The sequence below is a fragment of the Pyrus communis genome, chromosome 13 (assembly GCF_963583255.1).
Source record: "Pyrus communis chromosome 13, drPyrComm1.1, whole genome shotgun sequence".
In the NCBI taxonomy this organism is placed as follows: Eukaryota; Viridiplantae; Streptophyta; class Magnoliopsida; order Rosales; family Rosaceae; genus Pyrus; species Pyrus communis.
This window is the reverse complement of record NC_084815.1, coordinates 6,754,226-6,777,663: the sequence shown is the minus strand read 5'-3', so window position 1 is coordinate 6,777,663 and position 23,438 is coordinate 6,754,226. Positions and strand designations below refer to the sequence as shown.

General features: G+C 36.6%; 1 protein-coding gene across 1 annotated transcript; it reads right to left on the bottom strand.

Annotated features, from left to right (window-relative positions):
• Positions 1-4,450: 4,450 nt before the first annotated feature.
• Positions 4,451-7,233, bottom strand: LOC137711888 (calcium-binding protein CBP-like). Its single transcript, XM_068451044.1, has 5 exons — positions 6,753-7,233; positions 6,254-6,291; positions 5,491-5,669; positions 5,170-5,188; positions 4,451-4,566 (listed from the first exon to the last, which is right to left on the bottom strand). Exons 1-5 carry the CDS (start codon positions 7,231-7,233, stop codon positions 4,462-4,464), a joined length of 822 nt encoding a protein of 273 aa, XP_068307145.1. The 3' UTR covers positions 4,451-4,461.
• Between the last annotated feature and the right edge of the window lie 16,205 nt (positions 7,234-23,438).

The following is a 23,438-nucleotide window of genomic DNA, read 5'->3' as shown; positions in this document are numbered from 1 at the left end:
TGCAATATTAGGAAATATTGTTCATAGTATAGAAAAGCAAAAAAATAGTTCTTTAATTACCATAAATTGTGAAATAGAATTAGCAAAAGAATATAAGATACAAACAACAACTATGATGGATACATGAAGTACAAAGAGTGTAATAAGAGAAGAGTTAGAACTAGAAAAATATAGAAAAAAATTAGCAAAACCAGTGAGAATAACACAGTTTGATGAAAGACCAGTTTATTTAACACATTGCATTAATAATGAGTCTATTACAGTAGAAAAACAACAATTTAATTTACTATTAACATTTGTTTCACCAATAAGATCATACCCATTCATTTTGGGTCTAAACTTTTTGAAAAGTTTGCAAGGTTTTTTTATTTATGAATCCTAACATAACATTTTTCAAGAGAGGTATTACAATAGCTGATCAAAGTAATAAATACTGTAGAAGCATATAAAAGTATAAGTATAGAAGAGCTTAGTGGTCAAGATAATTATTATTTGGAGAACTCAAAAGAAAATGATGAGCATAATAATATAGAAGAGTTTGATGAAGAAATATTTGAACATGAATATCCAATTTTAGAAGAAAGGACTCATATAGAAATATTACAGTTAGATAAACCAAAGAGTTTAGAAGAATTGTTACAATTAGCAGAACAAACTAGAATTATAGGAGAAGACCCACAGTTACATTGGAGTAAAAATAAAATATTAGCAAAATTAGATATAATTAACCCAGATTTAACCATTAAGACAACTGATATGCCTTGTAGTTTATTAGATAAGCAAGAGTTTGAGCAACAAATAAAAGAATTGTTAAATTTAAAAGTAATTAGACCCTTTAAGTTTAGACATAGATCACCAGCATTTATTGTGAAAAACATTCAGAACTAAAGAGAGGTAATGTTAGAATAGTTTATAATTACAATAGATTAAATGATAATTGTAACATCCCACATCGTCCAGGGGAGTGGATTATGTAAGTCTTATATGTATATTCTCATCTCTACCTAGCACGAGGCCTTTTGGGAGTTCACTGGCTTCGGGTTCCATGGGAACTCCGAAGTTAAGTGAGTAGCGTGCGAGAGCACTTCCATGATGGGTGACCCATTGGGAAGTTCTCATGTGAGTTCCTAGAAACAAAACCGTGAGGGCGTGATCGGGACCCAAAGAGGACAATATCGTGCTACGATAGAGTCGAGCCCGGGATGTGGTGGGGGCCCGGGCCTGGATGTGACAATAATACATATGAAGATAGTTATAAGTTATCAAATAAGGATGAGCTTATAAATAAAATTCAAGAGAGTAAATATTTTAGCAAATTTGATTGTAAATCAGGATTTGGCAAATACAATTAGCAGAAGAATCAATTGAGTGGACAACTTTTACTTGTCCAGAATGACATTTTGAGTGACTTGTTATGCCATTTGGACTTAAAAATGCTTCATCGATCTTTCAAAGAAAGATGGACCAAATTTTCAAGAAATATGATAATTTTTATAGTGTTTATGTAAACGATATTTTAGTACATAGTAAAAATCGAAATGAACATAGGAAGCACTTAGAGATAGTTTTACAAGAATTTATCAATAATGGAATTGTGATTAACAAAAATAAAATAGCATTAGAAAAGTAAAATATAAAATTTTTAGGATTGTATATTAAGTCAGGTACAATACAATTATAAGATCATATAGCTAAAAAGGCCTTAAAATTTTCAAATAAGTTAGAAAACAAAAAAATAGTTACAACCATTTTTAGGATTGTTAAATTATGCAAGAAATTTTATCCCTTATTTAGTAAGAAACATAGCAGTATTACATAGTAAAACTAGCAAAATAGGACAAAAATATTTTAATAGTGAAGATATTAAATTAGTTCAAAATATAAAGGAAGAAATTATTCAACTCAAACCATTAACATTATCATTAGATGATAGCTACAAAATAGTTGAAACAGATGATTCATCATTAAGATGAACATGTATACTATACCAGAAAAAGCATAAGGAGTCACCAAAGTTTGACGAACAAGCTTGTAGATATTCATCAGGAAAATTTAGTGATATACAGTCAAGATTACGATCAACATATTTAGAAATTTTAGGAATAATTAACTCACTTGAGGCATTTTCTTTATTTTTACATAATGAAATATTTACAATTAGAACAAATTATCAAAATATAGTTTCTCATTATAATAAGATACATGCTAATAAACAGACAGCTCGAAGATAGGTTAATTTTATTGATTCAATTATAGGAAATGATTTTAAACCAATTTTTGAACATATAAAAGGTAGTGATAATACATTAGTTGATATCTTATCAAGATTAATTCGCTGAACATGAATGGAATATCGTGGACCATCATCCTCAAATAACACAAGACCACAAGGCAGAAGAGCACATTTCAATAGCATAATAATGCACCATGGACCTCCATCATTCAATGGATTCCAAAATAGCATAAGCAAACCAGCATCACCACCAATACCTACTTTCAGCTTCAATGGCACTCTTGTTGAATGAATCATAAATCCAACTCTGAATTATAGGTCAAGGGTACAAAAACTCTCTAATAAGCAATAATTTATCTTAGATAATTTTTGGAATATCCAAATCAAACAGCCAAGCATGAAGTTAAGTCATGAAAAACTAATCAGAACCTTAGAACAAGAGTTTGATAGCTTTAATTTTAATTTCCATCAAAGTCAGCATCATATTCATTCTCTTAAGCACAACCTTATAGTCATTTCTAGAGACCATAAGTCATTACTTAGTAAGTTTACCAAAATGAACCAAGAACTCCAATCTCTTATAATGCAGTAAAAGGCAAGTGACACTTTGAAAAGAGAATTGAAAATAGGTTTGGAAACTGATCAGCATAAGAATAAAGAAAAATAGGTTATTGAACCCATAGAACAAGAGGCTAATGAGCCCATAGAAGAGATTAAAATTGAGCTCTTAGAAGAAGACATTGAAATGGAGCAGCATCAAAATAATGAGTAGTATCAGCAACTGAGTGACAAAGAAAAACAAGAAAGATATGAAAGTTTTCTTAGGAATATATCTTTAGACTGAGTAGTAGATGATATTGTATTAAAAGAAATTTCAAAAGCAAAATTAAGAATAATGTCACAAGATATGCAAAATATGATCTTGAACAGAGCATCACAGTACATGAAAGAGTTACAATTACAATTATAATGTGCTTTATATCAGTCCATCTTTGATCCAAAATCAAGGATGTATATTATTGCAAAGATGTATCCACCATGTCTTTGTGATAGTACATATATAGAGTTGTATTTGTAAACCAAAAGTTAGCATAGCTGTAACTATGATTAATATGAGAGATTTTAGACCATGACATTTTAGTTATGAGCATTAGAAAAAACATAATGTAGTAGAAGTTACCCCAGCCTTACTATTAGAGTTTGGCTATCTTGATAAAATATTCATTAATCATATTTTCCAACTAGAATAATTTCCTGGAAAACTTATAAAAGTAGTAGAAGATTATTTAGAACAGTAGAAACAAATTTACATAAGTTTTATTAGCAGTTATCCAGATTGGTACGAACATATGCATAAGGAGAAAATTAGGCATATAACCATGATTAATAAAGAGTCCTTTAGAATATCATCTATCTCCCCACATTCATATAAAAATATTCTAAGATTTTGAGGGATCGAAATGCTAGCCTTAGATGAGTTTGAAGATTTTAGGTATGATATGTTACTAGTAGCAGAAAAAGAAGAAATGCATATTTACAGTAAGACAAAACTCAGTCATCAGCCCTACTCGAAGTCTCAAATTTTCAAAGGAGAAACAACAAATATGTATTACAAGTTGAAAGAAGATAGAGAAAGAGATGCATAGATAGTAGAAGGCGATGAACAGTACTAGAACAATTTGATAGAAGAAGAGTTGCATAATATCAACAACATAATGGAAGCATAAAGAGCTAGCAGCAAATTAACATACGTTAAATAGCATCATGCAAAATAATGTATTTTAATCAGACAGAAATGTCAACATTATTATGAACCCTACTACAATAATAAAATAATGGCATTAGAGTAAATAAAGAGAAGAGTTTGACCTATTATAGACTTTTCATATATAGAATGTCATTTTGATTAAGAATGAATAGTGGAAAGCTCTTTTTATTAAGACTTCCTAAAGAAAATCACTACCAAGTCTAATTTTTATGTCAAAATCATCTCACTTCTTAGCCAAAGAAAATTTTATTTCCAACGCATCAACCTCTGAATGGAAACTGACGCAAATATTAAAAACATGGTAAAACCAGACTATGAAACCTTATTATATGAAAGCTATATGGTGAGAAAATATACCTATAGCACTCCACTCTACTAAGAACAGGAAAGAAAGAACTAGATATTACAATACACTGTAAAACCCTGAACCAAATTCATAAAGCCTTTAACAACACACAACCTACGCAATGACAAATGGCAGGACAGTCAACATGAAATCCTCATAAGTGAAAGTTCCCATACCAGTGTACGCTTTGTCCTTCTCCTTAAACTTCTCCGTTAATCCCTGCAAGACACAAGAATCAGAAAACAAAACATTCCATTAAGTATACAGTTTATCGGTTAACCCACTGCTTGTCCTCTTGAGATAATGAAAGCCATTTTTGCAAGCTGTTAATGTTGTGAAAACCAGTGATGAACAACAATTTTATGGTTTCCCAGAGGAGAAATAAAGCAAAGAAAAAATAAAGGAAAATTAACGAAAAATCTAAATTTTTTTTAGTTTTAATGAAAAAGGACAAATAAAGGTGTAGTTAATAGTATCAGGAAGGTAAAAATGTGGTTTTTTGTTAAAAGTGAACAGTACCATAAGTGTTTCGTTAAAACTCACAAGAAATAAAGGGTTGCTTGTTCTCTTTTTGAAATGCTTGTCAACTAACTGCAGTAATAATTTAAAGTTTTGACTAATCAATCATGCAAACTACGCATAAATCAGAATAAACTTGCACGCCGCTGCTTTTAAAATACGCTAGATAGCAAGAACAGATTAATAAAGCACAAAGATCAAAGCAGGAGTAAAATTTAAAGCCAAATGACTGAGTAGATGTTCCCTAATTAAAACTATAAATTACGTACACAAAATATATGCCTTAGTGAAAATGGAACCCACCTTAACAGTCAGACAGCACCTGCGTTTTACCAAAACAAACGAACAAGGAATACTCAGACATTGATAAGCTGTTAGGTAAATTAAATTTGTAAACTAAATGATATGTCACAAACAAGAAATAAACACGTTAATCATCAACTTTCATATCATTTAGTTTACATATTTAGTTTATAAATTTAGTTTTCCTATCATTACCCTATAAAATATTATCAAAAGTAAATGCAATAAATATCTAATGGTTAAGAATTTGATCCTCAAACCAATCCCACAGAAGAATGACAGCGAAGAAAAAAAAAAAAAAAACGGGAAAAGCAAACGTACTCGATGAAATTGTCATATTCAATGGCCTTCTTTCTGCCTCGAGTCTTGTCGAATTTAGAGACCAGCAGTTCCAAAATTACAGGTGAGACGGCAAATCCCAGATTCAGCAGTCCATGTCTCAACTCATTTGCATCAATTGACCCATTTCTGTCTCGGTCAAACCTATCAAATATACCCCGATCAACCACACCAATTACAAAACAGTTAATTTCCAACAAACATTAAAACACAAAATCTCAGAGTCCGTGGGATAACCATGTCGTTTTGAGTTTTTATTTTACAGTTTTTGGTTTTTGTGTTTAGTTTTCATTTTTTTAAAACTAAAACTAAAATTTTGTAAGGTAACTACTTACAGTTAAAAAAAAAAAATGAAAACTAAAACAAAAAAGTGAACTCAATGCCATAATTTGGAAGGTTTTTTACTTCTCTCACACCCTTTTAATTTTTGACATTCAGATCGAATGAATTTAAGAATATCAATAGATAAAAATTAATAAGAAGTGTGTAAGAAGTAAAGAGGATGTGTGGATAACACACCATTTTGAAAGCTCAAGAAGGTAGTTTTTAAGTTTTGATTTTTGGTTTTCCAAAAACTCAAGAAACTAGTTTTGAATTTTTGATTTTTTCGTTTTCATTTTCTGAAAACTGAAATAGTACCAAATATATTTTAGTTTTTAATTTAAAAAAACTGAAAATAAAATGCTATCAAACGGCCCAAAAACAAAAGCTAAAAAGAAAAGACGGGATTTCTGGGGATTGCCCTCCAACTTCGAAGATTGTAGAAAAGTGCAGCGACCCACTCCCTTCTTTCCCAACACACACACACACACACACACACACACAAAATAAACATCATTATTATCTAGTAGTGAATTGAGCTACACTGAAAGCTAGAAAGATAAATTGTAGCAAATTAGCATATTAATAGTGGTGTCCCCGTCCACTAATGAAATGTCATGCTTTGTAAAAAAAAAAACTTACATATGATATGATGGACTAAGTCACCATGATGGCGATGGTCTCTTTCCAAATAAGTAATTCTTTGAAACGAGAATATTATCATTCACCACTCTCAAAAGATGGTAACGTTCACCACTTTATTTATCACAATAAGTTTACATTTTGAGATCTGGACAATTGATAGACATAAATATCAGAAATTAAACTCATTCAACAGTATTAAGTAGATGGTGAGCATAAATTTCAAATTCGACGAGAAATTTACACAGATATGCATGCATGGATTGTTAGGGTTTGTAAATTGTTACTGACCTTCCTGGTGTTGGTCTGGGTAAAGGGGTACATGAGAAGATGAACAGTCCTCAAGCTGAAGCTCTGATTGTACGACGACAGAGCTCTCTGCATCTCCTTGTTGTCGATGAAGCCGCTGCCGTCCTGATCTACCAGCTGAAAGCAAGCTATGATTTCCGGATCCGTGCCCGGTGGGAACACCGACGGAACCAAAGCCGCGAACAGGCTGCCGTAACTCGGAGCAGGCGTGGGGTATCCGCCTCCGCCGGCTTGATTCTTATGAGGCTTAGCTGGATTGTGCGGCTTCTCTGGCTTGTATGAAGAGCCGTACGGTGCAGATGGAGCACCGTAGGGTTGGGCTGTCTGGTGCTGTTGGTGTTGGAGATGCCCTTGCGGCGGTGCACCGTAGGGTTGACCTGGAGGTGAAGCGCTGCCGTAGCTGTAGCCGTAGCCATAGCCATAGCCGGGAGGAGGGTGTGAGTAGCCTGACATTCTCTTTTGTTCTTGTAGAAGATCTGAAAATTGGTTTAGGAGTGTGTGTAGAATTTGAAACTGATAGGGATGGATATATGTATGATTCCAGTTTCAGGCTCGGATCTGGAAAGGCGAGGTAATTACCGGCACTTTCTAGTTTTTAGAATATATGCCTCGTCAACAGCTTCCTACCATCCTCACAAATCTTCACAAAACCCTTTTTATTAAAAAAAATACTTAGACAACCTTTCTATAATCAAAGCATTTTTACATTACTAGTTTTCCTCTGCGCACTTGCGAAAGATTTTTTTTTCAACCATTGCACGCTACACATGACGTATAAAATTTTATTTTATTTTTCACATTTATATTTGGGAATAGGCTGAATCAATGACCTAATTGACAACTAAAAAAATATTTCAAACTCTTCTTTACGTTACGAGTAGCACGCTGTGAAGTAGAGCATTTTCCACCTATGACGTGAAAAAAGGAATCATGCACACTCCAATTCGTTACAAAATTCACTGAATCTAAATAACTAATGTTGCCGATATACCATACAAATTAGTAAGCACAAGCAAAGAAACTACCGTTTGAGAATAAAACGATTCCACTTGTATTATCATCCAATATTCTGAAAACCCATAAAATGGAAGATAAATTTTCAAAATTGTTAGGGATACAAATTCTCAAACCTGTAGATGGTGATTAAACCACAAACTCACTCAAACATTTGATTCAGATCGATTTTGGATCTTGATTTCTTCTTTTTGCCGCAACAATTTTCTCACGGAGTTTTACATTCTTTGTGATTGCATGTGCAAAACATGAAAAAAGTTAAGGTTCCACCATAAAACTAATTGTCAATTTGGGGAGAAGTCCAACTTACATATAAACCCATGCAAGATCCCTTCTCTCATCAATATGGGATTCATTCTCAACACGCACCCCTTCACGTGCGGCGAATTTTCAAGTCTAACACATGTGGGCAGCACAACGAGGTGACATAGAGCACGTGTAGCCGTTTGACTTCACATGTGGGACAAATATCATGAAGAAAGTTGAGGTTTCATCATAAAACCAACTTACTTATAAGTTTATGCAAGATCCCTCCTCTTATCCTTATGGGATTCATTCTCAACACAACATTCGCTTCGGCTTTCAAAATGCTTGTTCCCATCTATAAAAGAAATGTTTAAAATTCTTAACTGCTAAGAATGTTTTCTTCAAGAATAGAAGTCGTGCCCAAGTCTCTTAAAGTAAGGAAAACCTTCAAGCATCTTAAAAAAGATTCCAAAAGAAGTTATAGTCAACCTTCTTAATTCTTCAGAGAGTATACTGCGTGATAAGATTCTGAAAGAGAGGAGCAATTCTTGTATCTGTAATCCACAATGCAAGTGAATGAAAAACCGTCCACTAATTTTCATTTGTGTGGGATGACGTCGACGGCTTCTTTTCGTTTCGAGTATGCTGGTTCTTCTCGAACGATAGTGGGAAGAAAACTGCTTTTATTATTTTTTAATTTCAGCTTTTTATGACAAAAGTATCCCTGTTATTGTAGGTCTAATTTACTGAATTATATAAAAGACAGAGAGAGAGAGAGGGAGTGCGGCATAGTAGAGAGAAAGAGAGAGATGTGTAATTGTGATGTGTGTTCTATTCTACCTCATTATGCCTTTATTTATTGTATTAGGATAGGTTAAATCCTTACCCTAATAGGATTACACCTCTAATAGAATATTAACTACCCAAGGGAATATTCAAAGATATTCCTAGATACACTAGGATTTACACAATCACATTCCTAATCTAATAGGACTGCAACACTCCCCCTTGAGTGTGTAAATACTCAAACAAATGGCGCATTAGGTCTTCAACAATGAAGAAAGTACATTTGATGAAGTTGTCGACACAATGAGCGAATACAAGTCTCAAAACAATGGAAGAATGCATAAAAAGTAAAACTCACAAAACCTCGCTATGGTAAAACCTAAGGTGGGAGAAAAACCCATATATTAAGGAGAAAAGTGAGAAGTTGCATTAAGTTAAAATTATATGTCTTCTGGACGTAAGTAGAAGAGCTCATAAGGGTATGATCAGCCCAAGATGGGTGCCTCGTCAAAACCTAGTTAGGTAGCAAAAACCCAGTGGGAAAAATGCTCATAATCGTAGGGAAAAAGAGTACATGAAGATCAAGTGAGTATACTTCTGGATACTCCCCCTGAGTTTGACAAAACTTCCAAATGAGAACTACAAGCATTGCATATGATAGTTAGGCATACCAATTCCTCAAACAAGCTTCTAGAAGGTTGACTTCGACAGTGATGTCGTGTAGAGGTTGACAAGGTTGTCTAAGGTCAGCTTGCATGACTTCAATCTCCTGATGCTTAGCTGATGTAGACACAATATGTCTTGGTGTTGACTTCATTGATGTATCATGGCTTGGTCAGGTTGATACATGCGGCATAGTCTTCATGGATCATTGTTGGTACTCAATGATGGATGAAAACAACAAGTACTTAGAATATGCTCAACAAAAGCTGATGTGATAAATAATAGCACTCAAATTAAACCCTCTTATTGACAATTGTAGTAAAGATGTAAGTAGGGATCGTTCTAGGTCGGGGATTATGAGGGATTGCTAATCTAATGAAAACTGACTCAAAGATACAAAAATATGCTTAAAAACACTTAAACAAACTCAAACACTCTTAACTAAACTTATATGACTCAAAACAAACTCAAAAGACTCAAAACAACACAAAACTATCAAATAGACTCAACTTAGATAGACAGAGAGAGGGGGAGTGCGGCATAGTAGAGAGAAAGAGAGATGTGTAATTGTGACATGTGTTCTATTCTACCCCATTGTGCCTTTATTTATTGTATTAGGATAGGTTAAATCCTTACCCTAATAGGATTACACCTCTAATAGGATATTAACTACTAAAGGGAATATTCAAAGATATTCGTAGATACACAAGGATTTACACAATCACATTCCTATTCTAATAGGACTGCAACACTCCCCCTTGAGTGTGTGAATACTCAAACAAATGGCGCATTAGGTCTTCAGTGATGAAGCAAGTACAGTTGATGAAGTTGTCGACACAATGAGCGAATACGAGTCTCAAAACAATGGAAGAATGCATAAAAGGTAAAACTCACAAAACCTCGCTATGGTAAAACCTAAGGTGGGAGAAAAACCCATATATTAAGGACAAAAGTGAGAAGTTGCATTAAGTTAAAATTATACGTCTTCTGGACGTAAGTAGAAGAGCTCATAAGGGTATGATCAGCCCAAGATGGGTGCCTCGTCAAAACCTAGTTAGGTAGCAATAATCCTGTGGGAAAAATGCTCATAATCGTAGGGAAAAAGAGTACATGAAGATAAAGTGAGTATACTTCTGGATACTCCCCCTGAGTTTGACAAAACTTCCAAATGAGAACTACAAGCATTGCATATGATAGTTAGGCATACCAATTCCTCGAACAAGCTTCTAGAAGGTTGACTTTGGCAGTGATGTCGTGTAGAGGTCGACAAGGTTGTCTAAGGTCAGCTTGCATGAATTCAATCTCTTGATACTTTACTAATGTAGACGTAATATGTCTTGGTGTTGACTTCATTGATGTATCATGGTTTGGTCAGGTTCATACATGTGGCATAGTCTTCATGGATCATCGTTGGGACTCAACGATGGATGAAAACAACAAGTACTTAGAAGATGCTCAACAAAAGCTGATGTGATAAATAATAGCACTCAAATTAAACCCTCTTATTGACAATTGTAGTAAAGATGTAAGTAAGGATCGTTCTAGGCCGGGGATTAGGAGGGATTGCTAATCTAATGAAAACTGACTTAAAGATACAAAAATATGCTTAAAAACACTTAAACAAACTCAAACACTCTTAACTAAACTTATATGACTCAAAACAAACTCAAAAGACTCAAAACAACACAAAACAATTAAATAGACTCAACTTAGACTCTAGGACTTAATTTGGACGAAAATAGAATTGGTTTTGACTCAAAATACTTAAAAACACACAACAGGACAGATTTGACACAACAAAGTAAAAGGGATTGGGTTTTTGACGAATTTAAGACAAAAACAAGTAACTAAAAGACTTAAGCAAAGTTTGGACGAACTTGGGAAAAACTATGGATGATTAGCTAGCTAGAGGATTCTTTTCCACACATGATACATTCAAACAAATTGATTTCCAGTTGTTTTCTCAATAAACCATGAACCTCAACACCCTAGATTAACCGTGACATCACTAATTAACCCTCAAATTCTCCTTTAGTTATTGGATTGGATGACATCATTCGACAACCCAAGCATTCTTCAAAAGTTCCTTACATGACATCATAATAGAGATATAATCAAAGATCATTACGTTCTATGAAAATCATAAGTATTGACAAAGCATTCGTAACTATGACATCATGATACTCATGCTAGGAATTTACTTAACATGATTTTGAAAACAATCTTAACTACTTGTGAATATAAGTTTGTAACGATTATGTGAAACTCCCTTATATTCTAGCACCAAATTCAAGCATGCAAATTAAGTAGGCCTCCCTAATCAACATACAAGAATAAGTTCTCCATCAAACGGTTAAGTAAATTGCATTCACAATTTATGAAATCACAACTGGAATTTAATCAATTCATATCATAAACATAATCATGGTTTCAAAGCCTCCCCTAGCTAAAACAGGTTTAGCCTCTCATGTTCACAACAAAACAAAGAAAACTTGAATTAAACATTGAAAACAAAAGATAGATTACACCTAAAAACGTTCCAACACTCCAACATGAATGCAAAAACGTCCAAGGCTTCTTCTTCTCTTCTTCTTCCTTGTTATGCTATGGCACAAAGGGTTTAGGGATAATTTTGGATGTATTTCTGGGTTAGGAATGGATTTGGGTTGGTAGGGGAGTGCGGCAAGGGATAGGAATGGTGTATCGATGTGTGGTTGAAGGTATGAAAGTATGGGAATGGTGTAAGATTGAATGAAGGCTACAGCAAAGGTTGGTGGTAAGGATGAAGGATGGTAGGTTGTGTATATGAATGAATAGGGTTTTCTATGGGTGTGGTAAAGGCTATTTATTTGAGGGAAATGATCTTAACTTTTATTAAATGGTTTAGGAAAGAATTAGACCCCAAATCCACAAGGAAAATGAGACTTAAAATCAGAAATCCAAAGGGAAAAGGGAAGGAATTTGTGGCAAGGAAGGATAGGGAAGGAATGTGATTTAAGGCTGAAATTAGGCAAGGATTTAGGATAGAATAGGAATGTAAGGTGTGGCATTGACTAGGATTAAAAGGGAATGTGATCTTGGGACACAAAATAGGGAATAAATAATCCCCCTTGCACGGCAAGGAAGGGACAGGTTTAGGCAAGCCACGGCAAGGGCAATAAAGGTGCAAGGAAGGTTTTGTTTGTGTCTTAAAGTGCATAAGAGTCCTTCAATGTTGCTAGAACTTAGGGGATTTTAGGATTAGGAAAGGTCAAACCAAAATAGGAAACTTTGGCTTAACTTTCCTACTTCAAGTAGGAATCCTTCTTTGATTAGGAATCCTTCTTTGATTAGGACTCCTAACATCTTTAGGTCTTCAATTTCGTCCATTCCTTTTGCTCCAAGCATATGCTATCTATTCCAAGTCCAATTTTGCTCCAAAATGCACCTTCTTGCTACTTTAGCCATATGGACCTACAAACACACGAAAATAGCTTAAAATACTAAAATAACTATGAACTAACAACATAAATGTAAGAAAACAAGCTAACTAAGTCACCTAAATATTCTCCTATCAAAAGCTCCTAACCATGTCTCACGTGTGGCTTAGTGAAGTAAGGTGAGTCTTGGAATGATTCGAAGATTTCACAACTAAAGTTATATTGTGGACCTCCAAGATATTACGATATCCCTAACGGTAAAGACATAACCATTCAGGGATTTTTCCTTGTGCGGGCTTGATAAGTAACTAGCGTTAGGATAACAAACAAGACAAGCATCATTTCGAGGATCAGGGGGTTGGATTCGCTCGAGATGTGTTAGGATTAGGCCAAATCCGTAGTACCTTTTAGGGTAGTGGAAAAACGTCTTTAATACCAATTTAGTGGTTACGTGTAGGCGCAGTACTGCATCTTTACCAATAGATCAACAGCGAAGGAGATGTCTTATCTAACTAATGAGCTAAGTACAACAAAACGCAAAGTTGAACTCATATATGAAACTTCGGGTTTCATAACTTGTTCAAGGGTCTCATTTGCATATAGCGTATGGAAGATCATAGGTATACTTAAAGGTAACACCTTCAGGGTGTAGTTCAACTGGTAGACCAAAGTACTGTCAGAACAATGCTTTAACTTCAGGTCAAGGCATAAATGAGTTTTCCCAAGATCTTTCATCTCAAGTTCCATCTTCAGGTGCGAGACAGTTTTCTCAAGCTCTTCTAAAGTCTTAGTGAAATTCATGTCAACGTAATAAACTGTAACTCTAGCAATTTGGAATAAGACTTCGTAGTTTAATACGCAAGGGCATAATTCATATCCCTAACAGATCAAATAATCACTTCGACTGGTATACCACATCTGTTGGATTGCTTCAATCTGTAAGTGAAAGCCTCAAACAAGTTAAGAGGGTGTTCCGTGGTTTGGAACTATTTGAAATAGTCCATGTAATTCTTCGGGAACTTACATGTAAATCTTCGTATGAATATCCCCATGGAGAAATACTAACCACATTCGTAATGCTGCAGTCAATCACATGGCGTTTGAGAGAAACCTTGTGTCGTAAGGCGTGCATCATATTTCACTATTTCATTCATCTCATAACACTTCATTTCCCACTTATAACACAACAAGGTTACCTTGGGTATTGTAGAACGATAGGTCCAATCACACTTTGGTAAGAAATTTAACTTGGATTGTAATTTCAGTTGTTCAATCAGTTCTACGTTGTCACTAATCAACGGAACACGGTTTGATATCGTCGCTTTTCATTTATGTCAGTAGCTACCATATAAGTGAAAACATCATCGATGATAATCTCATTCCAATTCTATTATCTCATCCAAACTAGTATAATGGACCAAGAACTTTGGAGTAATCCAGATTAATCTCATGAGATGGAAATGATTTGAGACAACGATTGAGTATAGATTCATTTTGTGTCGTGTCTTCCTCTTCTAGGGAAGTGAATCCTATGAACATAGTGATTTGTCGAGCTCTAGGCCAAGACAAAGTGATTAGCTATCTGCCGGTGTACTGGATCGTCCAACAAGAGCAGCCTAACCGTCTAACAGGGGCGGCACACCCTTTGGGGATGTTGACTTGACGTCCGTTAAGTATGTCTATCTTTACATGCATGTTTGCAGCTGGTATATGATCTCGTCACTTTAGCTAGATCAGAGGAATGCATCTGGAAGTAACATTCTGAAAGCTAGAATACATCGCACTTGTTTATCACACTTGTGCGATACGGGGATCAAGATGAGACATAATGGGCAATGTCCACAAAAATTCTCACCGTTCTATAAGAACGTTGACATTCTTATCTCTCCTTAACGATGGGAAGACTGTCTCATTGAAGTGAGAATCCACAAATGAACGGTAAAGAGATCGCATGCAAGGGCTCTAAAAGAGCTAGTGTGAAGGAGAATCATAATCGACAAAGATTCACATCATTCTTTAAGGACCCATATTGGTATGTTGTGGCAGCGCAACTTGGCACATGGAATGCACACCCAAATGTGCAAATATGAAGCATCATGTTTGTACCCAGTAACCAACTGTAACGTTGAATAGGTTGGGTGGTAATGGGCCTCAACGCAGGGCAACATAGCTGCATACAAGATTGCATTGTCATAGGCAGAAATCGAAAGCTTGGTGCATTCACCAAAGTCCGCATGACCAATTAAATTGCTCTTTATGATCGCTCTGTGAGGTTATTTGGGATGAACATGGGAATTCGATGTTCAATTATAAACCCAAATGACATGCAATACTTTATCAAAAACCATTGATATAAACTCTTAGGCATTATCCAGTCTTCCAGACTTTATGGGATAAGTAAGGTGGTGAACCTTTAAAATTGGCCAGGAGGTTTAGTAGCAATGTATGTAGACAAACATGTGAACAACTTGTCGATTCATCAACCAAAACCATAAGTATTTATATGCTTCGTATTTTGGTTGGATTAGTACAGATATATTCCCTTCGAATCCATTGTGAAAAAAAGGTGATTTTGTATCTTTGCGAATGATGATTTAGAAAATCAATTCCCCCTATAAGCAGGCTTGGCAAAGTGTGCTTGTAGGCACAAGATCCTTACTTAGGGTAAGGAGATGCATCGTAGCATCATTGTTCGACCTAAGTGTCCCAAAAAGTTGTGCGAAGGCAAGTAAACTGCTCGAATCACCAGGCTTCAGGCCGGCTATATGCGGCATGTTCCCCAGTTGGGAGACAGCCCATTGGCCTTAAATCAAAGATTTAGGCTTATTTTTTGAGGTGGTGCAAAGATTTCTACTCTATTTTCTGTAGTGGTTTCATTCATGATCAATTTTCTCTCGAATATCCTTAAGACTTAACGACGTTCTTCCGGAATTGGGAGAATATAAGGTTTCTTAAATGGTAATTTAGTACCATTCATACAACGAGGAGTGTGCTAATGCTCTTAATCAGGTTGGATAGAACTGAAGTCTTTGCTAGATTTGTGATTTAGTCACAAAGCTAGTGTGCGTAGTATCACATTCATCCAGACAACTAACTTTCCCACATTCCTACCTAATCACGTGTTTAATTGAATTTGGTTACATGTATTAAGAAACATGATTCAATTAACTCATACTCGAGGACAATATCAATAAGATTATCCATAACTAAAACATACACCAAACTTGAATATAGGAACATGGAAAAATGTTCACAAAGTAAATGATTTACTAAGGGGATGCGGCCAAAAAGGCCATCCATGTCAAAATTTTGCTCTTCCACCGATGTTTGGTGGAGCAAAATTAGTTTCACTTATTGACTACTAGAATGGTACTTCTCAACGACATTGGTAGGGGCACGAACAGGTGCATAACCAATGATTTATTCCATCAAGATGGAAGTAGATTATGCAAGGTTAAGGTTTGGAAAAATTATCCCTTATTCTTGAAGTTTTAGGTCTTAGGTGCCAAGGATCACACTTCGGGCATGATGTCACACCTTGGCAAGCCCTGATTCTACCATATGTTGTAAAAACAAACTCAAAAATGGATTGTGAGGGAGACAGACCCAGACTTGGGTTCGGTAGGCTCCAACCGAAGCTGGAAGGGTCTATTCAGTAGGCCTCTGCCAAAGCAGAGTCAATACCATTTGGTGTGCCTCTGCCAAAGTAGGGCACCACCATTCGATAAGCTTTGACTGAACTAGGTTGAGCCATTCGGTAGATTCTAGTCGATCTGGGTCTATACCGTTCGGTAGACTCCAGTCGAAACTGGGTCAATACCATTTTCTCACGTTTGTGGTAGTAATCAGATCCGAGAATTGGATAAACTTCCACTTTCTACATTGCTGCCTCAAGAGCGAGTTAGAAACATGGAAGGACGAGAACAAGTATTCTTGAGTCAAAATCTATAGGATTTATAAACTTCAGAATCATACTTATTCATGGATGTAATCATGGTATGCTTTAGGCAATGCATTTCATGATTAAACGGTCCATAAGGGCACGCCAAAAAGTCATGGAATCCTCGTTCAGGAGGTATAATGCTTCAAGCATAAGTCTTCGAATGGAAATCATGATGGAGGCTTATTCGGCTTTTCCATGCCATTGTTGGCTTCAATGGTTACTCAGCTTCTTAATAGTCAAGTGGAGATTCACGTCTTGTACCCACATAAAGTGGTTTTGGTCAAGAAACGTCCAAATTAGTGATATTAAACTTGTTATGGTTCGACAATCCACTGAATGGAGGGAACAAGATTGTGATTGGTGCTATGGAAATAAGATATCCATAAGCATCAAAGTTAGAGCATTTGGGTTCTAAGACATGGTTTACATGAAAAATGTCAGGTTTTCATGGGTGTATTGATTTATGAAAACTTGGGGTTTCAAAGGCATTAAATTCGAAACTGCATTTTCAATTTAGATTATGAATGTTTAGTTCATAAAAGAGAGGTTCCTGCAAGAACACAAAATACAATATACAATTAAGTAGGATTTGGGTTGCTTCAGGAACTTAAATGTGAGTGCTTCGGGACTATGAAAAAGAGTCAACGGTTCAAAGAAAAGAAATAATTTATTGAATCGTTAATTGCCAAAAAATGGACTTTAGGCCAATAATTTTGAATTAATTGTCAGATTAATGGACTACTGGTCACTTTAATTAATTCAATCAATCGAGACCATTTAGGGTTGATCGTAGAAGCAAAAATAATAATAACATTCATGTTAAAATTATAGAGATACCAAAAATAGAATTGGATTCGAAAAACCATAGCCCAATATCGATGGGCTTAGGTGTCGTGTGTAGGGCTAGGCCCTGAAAGAGCTTAATAGGCCACGGGTTATTGCGGGGCACCCAAATCATGGCTGCAGAGCTGTTTCTGAGTAAGCCCAGCTGCAAAGGCCGGCTTGTTATGGTATCAGGCAGGAGTGCTAGCAAGCACAGCATTCGCTGGCTCGGGTTGAGGTGCTACAAAGCCCAGCCGAAGCTAGCTTTGTGTGGTTGGGCCTTGACATGGCAAGCTCTTCAGGCAAGGAAGCTGCTGCAGGCGGGCCGAGGCAAAAGGATGAGCCCAGTAAACTTTAGGCATGTTGGTGATGGGCTTAGGGCTCAGGGACAAGCTTAGCAGAGCTTCGAGTTGTGCTAGAGTAGGCTAGGGCTGTAGGCTTGTTTCAAAAACCTAAACCAGGCCTTTGCCCTAGCTGTCCAATGCATGCAGCAAAGCCCAAAGGGCTGCTGCAGAGGTCCATAATGTCAAACGATGTTGTCCTAAGGCAGTGGGATGGCTGCAGGCTAGCTAACTCGACTCGGTGCCAGCTACGGCTCGGCCGTAAAAATAAAAAAAAAAAAAAAACCCAAATTTTTTCGGTTTCTAGGGTTAAAAAAACTCTAAGTGCTTCTAAATTAATTTTGATGCTTTGACTCACAATTCCACATAGCATAGTTGCGTATTACATGAACAAATATATATATATATATATTGACAAAATATATGAACACATATGCAATATATATAATTGAAAGGAAAATATAAATATAGGGGATTCATGTATTATGATGAATGTTTTCATGCTTCACAGTCGTTTCAAATATGTTAATTTATTTTAAAAGAACTTTATTGGCAGAAAACAACTGAGCCCTTGAATTTGTAGAAGATCATTCTTGGAAAGTTGGAATTGCATCTCCAATGCTTTGCATCACGTTCAACACAGAAATAAATTGAATCAATAACATATCAATTCAATAAAATAATGAATTAATCATAAAAAAGAATGATTAAAACGTAATACTCCCCTAATTGAAGATCAAACTCTCTTTAGCGCAGCGTCAAGAACATGCTGATAACATGTTGTAGGCCTAATTTACTGAATTGTATAAAGGACAGAGAGAGAGGGTGCGGCATAGTAGAGAGAAAGAGAGAGATGTGTAATTGTGAGGTGTGTTCTATTCCACCCCATTGTGGCTTTTTTTATTGTAGTAGGATAGGTTAAATCCTTACCGTGATAGGATTACAACTCCAACAGGATATTAACTACAAAAGGGCATATTCAAAGATATCCCTAGATACACTAGGATGTACACCATCACATTCCTAATCTAATAAGACTACAACACCTGCGAATTTGTTTGTATTATTTTCGGCCAATTTTCTATTGTATTGTTTTAGGGGTTTTTATTTCCCATTTTTCTTTTGTGAAGCCTTGTAAACCTCAGGTAGAGTTTTGGCATTCTTATAATAAAAACTAGTATATGCCCACACATGAGTGTGAAATGTTATACTTTTTGTTTTTAAAATTGAAGAAGGGAGGAACAGAGTGAATATGGAGTGGGGAGAGAGGGAGAGAGATTACTTATTAGGTAATTTAGCCAAAAGTCAATAAAAACTTTACTATTAAGTCATATGTCAATGACATGTTTTTGTTTTGGACTTAATCAATGATATATTTTTATTAATTAGGCCTAGGTCAATGATGAATGCAACATAGGCTTTAAGTCATTATAAATAGTTAGAATTTGACTCTTCTATCTTTCTCTCTCTTTCTCTCTCTATGAATGTCATATGGGCTCAAGCTATTATAAATACGAATTTATATCCTCTCTGGATCAATTTTGTGGAGAACTTCTGAACCGATGGATCTCTTCCATTGATACAAATTCAACGGCCAAAATCCTTTATCCTTCCTCTTTTCCCCTTAATTATTCTCTTTCTCCCTCACTTCGATGCTCTCAACCTCGAACCACCAACTCCCTAAATTCCAAATTAAATTCAACCCCACCTTAAAATCAGCCCCAACACCACCATAAGCTACCTAACCCACAACCACCAATTGTAGGTCCCTCAACCTTAAAATCTCAACTGATATTAATGAAACAACAAAGAGGTCGTGCAAACCAATGTCTTTTGGTTGCAAAGATCTTTTTCATAACTATGGAAGAATTATAGAGAGAGAAATCTCAAAGATGAAGAAGAACAGAAAGAAAGAGATGACAAATAAAAAACTAAAACAGCAAGGGATAGCGAAAAAATAAATCAGACTTAAAGCACAGATGACCTGCAATTGAATTTGGGGTTTGTTAACAATGGTGGGGTATGGAGGTGCGAGGGAGAAAAAGAACTTGAGGGGGAAGAGAGGCAAAGGAATAGGCTTTAGCCGTTGGATTTCTATTCCTATGGAACTGATCTTTAGGGGATTTGAATCCTATAAATAATTAGAACATGTAAATTATATCACTCTCTCTTGCCTTTCATTTACATGGAGGAGTCTGCTTAACAAAAAAAAAACAGAACCAGGAAACGGACATTGCATTGCAATGTCCAAATCTAAATGTAAAAAACAGAACCAAGAAACGAACACTTCATTGTAGTGTCTAAATCCAAATGTAAAAAAAACAGAGTCAGGACATGCACATTTATTACAGTGTCTGAATCTAAGTGTAAAAATCAGGAGTTGAGTAAAGTGTGAAGTGTAGGAGACGTGTGAGTGATGAAAAAAATAGAACTAGGAAATAGACACTACAACGCAGCGTCTGAATCCAATGCAATGTCTGAATCCAAATGTAACAAGGAACATATAGGAGGCGTGCGAGTGATGGAAAAAATGAAATCAGGAAATGGACACTGCAATGCAGTGTCTAAATCCAAATGTAAAAAACCGAATCAGGAAATAGATACTGCAATGCAGTGTCTGATATGTAATGACTTATTTCAAATATAAAACTATGAAAAAATGAGTGTTAGTTAAAGTGGGTGCCAGCTGTTGTGGAGCCAAAAATAATCAAGAAAAATATGGAGGCGACACGTGGATTTTTGGGGTTAAAAAGACAAGATTACCCTCAAGGCACGTCGGAACTCCTACGTGCGAGCAGCGGACAATCATCGCTCAATCAAGGTCAAAAGTGATAAAAATAGGTATTTATTCAAAACCTATTTCATCCATCCTCATCAAATCTTCTCCACAAGGTAACCCCCAGATCATTCCTTTCAAATTATATTAATTAGCTAATTAATTGATTTATTACTCAATTAATTTATTAATTAGCTACTAAATTGTGAATCACACCCAAAAAACCACCCAAGTGGCCGATCCCTATCTCTCCCAAAGGGGCCGGCCACACCCATATAAATACCATTTCATTTCTCCAAAAACCTAAGTTGAATCCTCTTGCCAAAATTCTCTAAATTCTCCAAACAATTTTCACTCAAAATTCTAACTTTGGCATTGGAGGTTCTTCGGCCAAAGACTCTTTTGATCAAACACTCGTAGAACACTCTTGCATTCAAGGTTTTTTGTTTTCTTGTTCACTTGTAGAATTTTCATACGTTCTTATTCTTGGATTTTTTATTCTTAAAAATTATTCGATAAAAAGTAAAAGAAAAGTACAATGGCAAGAGATTCGTAAACCTCGACGAACGGAAATTTCAATGTTCAAGGATTAGGACCGCGGCGATCTACGAAGCTCAACACAATGATGAGTGGAGCGGCATCACCCCCATAGGGCACCACCGTGGCAACCATGACAATGGCCACCATGGTAGCCACCTTCGGCAAAGCCCACGGCGCCATAACCACGACCCAAGCCGTGCCATTCAAGCCCACACGGGCCCAAGCCCAAGGCGAGACGGCCCGAGCCACTCAAGCCCAATGCCAACCCAACGCATTGCCAAGCCTAGCCTTAGTTTCGCACCCACGTACGCCACATGCCGAGCAGCCCGCTCCCGTGGCCCAGCCTGCTCCCGCGATCCAGTCTGTTCCAGCAGCCCAACCTGGCATTCAAAGCAGCCCAAATCGGTCCAAGATTAGTTTAACTATCCCGGCTTCAAATTTCTGGACCTACGATTGAACCATGGGCATTTTCACTACATTTCTTCGCAGATTTGACATTTCCAACTCAAATCTCGCGCTCATAGTCTACCACACTTCCACTGCTCAAGGAGACATATTCATTCCAAGCTCTTCCAACCTAAATGGAAAACAACACTCATCTCAACAAGTCATAGAATTGACGAGCACTCTTGCACACCAGATGACCTTGGTGAATCAGCTTTTGCAACACACCAAAATACAACGTGCCCCAGACGAGGTGTCCTGAAGTAAAACATAGGCAGATGAAAAATCTCTCCAGCAATGTCTAGGTAAGCAGCCACTCAACCAGCCACGAACCAAGTGTTTGGGCAGTGTACACTCCCATTTGGTCCCTTAAGATGGCGTAACTCTCGTCTTAGCGTGTGGAAGAGCATGCACTCTCGACTAGGCCCACGAATGAGCACACATTCATGGTTGGAGCCACACTTTGATAGTCAACATAAGCAACCTTCTAGGTGAAGTGTTCATTCACGACTAGGCCCGCAAGGAGCATACTCCACCTCATATCGGAGTAAGTAGCATGAAGGATAGAGAGAAACATTTACTCAGTCCGGCTCAAGCTCAACTAGCAGCCTGCAAAGAATTCCCTCACTTGCTAGGAACGAACCACATAGACGAGCTGAGCACGTAGAAGAGCAGCCTAGACCAGTAGGTCACGACCAGAGGCAGCCGAGAACTCCATTACCCCCAACAAAGGTAAAATTTAGGAAGAAGTAGAAAGGCTCAAGACTGAGCGATTTCCAACGCAACAAGGTCACTAACGAAGCACTACGATGAGACATGACCAACATAAGCAGGTCATCATTCACAGACGAGATCAAGCAGGCATAGCCTCCATGCAAGTTCAGCATGCCATATTTCACATCCTTCAAAGGGGATGAAGACCCGGAGAGAAACCTAAAACATTACTGAAGTGCAATGATCATCTTTTGAAACAAGGACGATATCATGTGCAAGATATTCGCCATCACTTTACAAGGTGAGACGTAAAATTGGTTCTACACCCTACCACCACAATCCATCTAGAGTTTCAACGAATTTTCTTTGGTTTTCACCAAAGAATAGTCATTATATAGCTCGATTAAGAAAAAGTCATTCCACTTGTTCAACGTCAAGAAGAACCCAAAGGAGTCGCTTTCTGACTATATGAAGAGGTTCAAAGCAGAGAAGGTAAAGATAGTCGAATGCAATGACTAGATAGCTAGAACAACCTTCCAAAAAGGACTCCCAACAGATTATCCGCTATTTGGAGAATTGATCATGAAAAAAGATCTAACTTTGGCAAACTTTTTTGATGTGGCAGAGAAACATGTACTTTAGGATGAGGGTCACCGATGCGCATTCAAGACAAATTCGAGCGATCTTGAATATGAAGTCCCCCACTACTCTGAAGGAGATTCAAGGTCTAACTGGACGAGCAACCATATCTGAAGTAGCAAAAGCTCTACCCTCATACGAGAAGAGCTAGAGGCCCAACTACCTGTATTCCAAAGTTTAAAAGCTCTCATCGGTGTAGAAACCAGCTACCAGAAATTCAAAAGCTAACATTGCCTATAGTTGTTGCAACCCGGAAGCTCAAGTTATACCTTCAGACGCACGTAGTCATCCTCATGACACACTATTTCGCC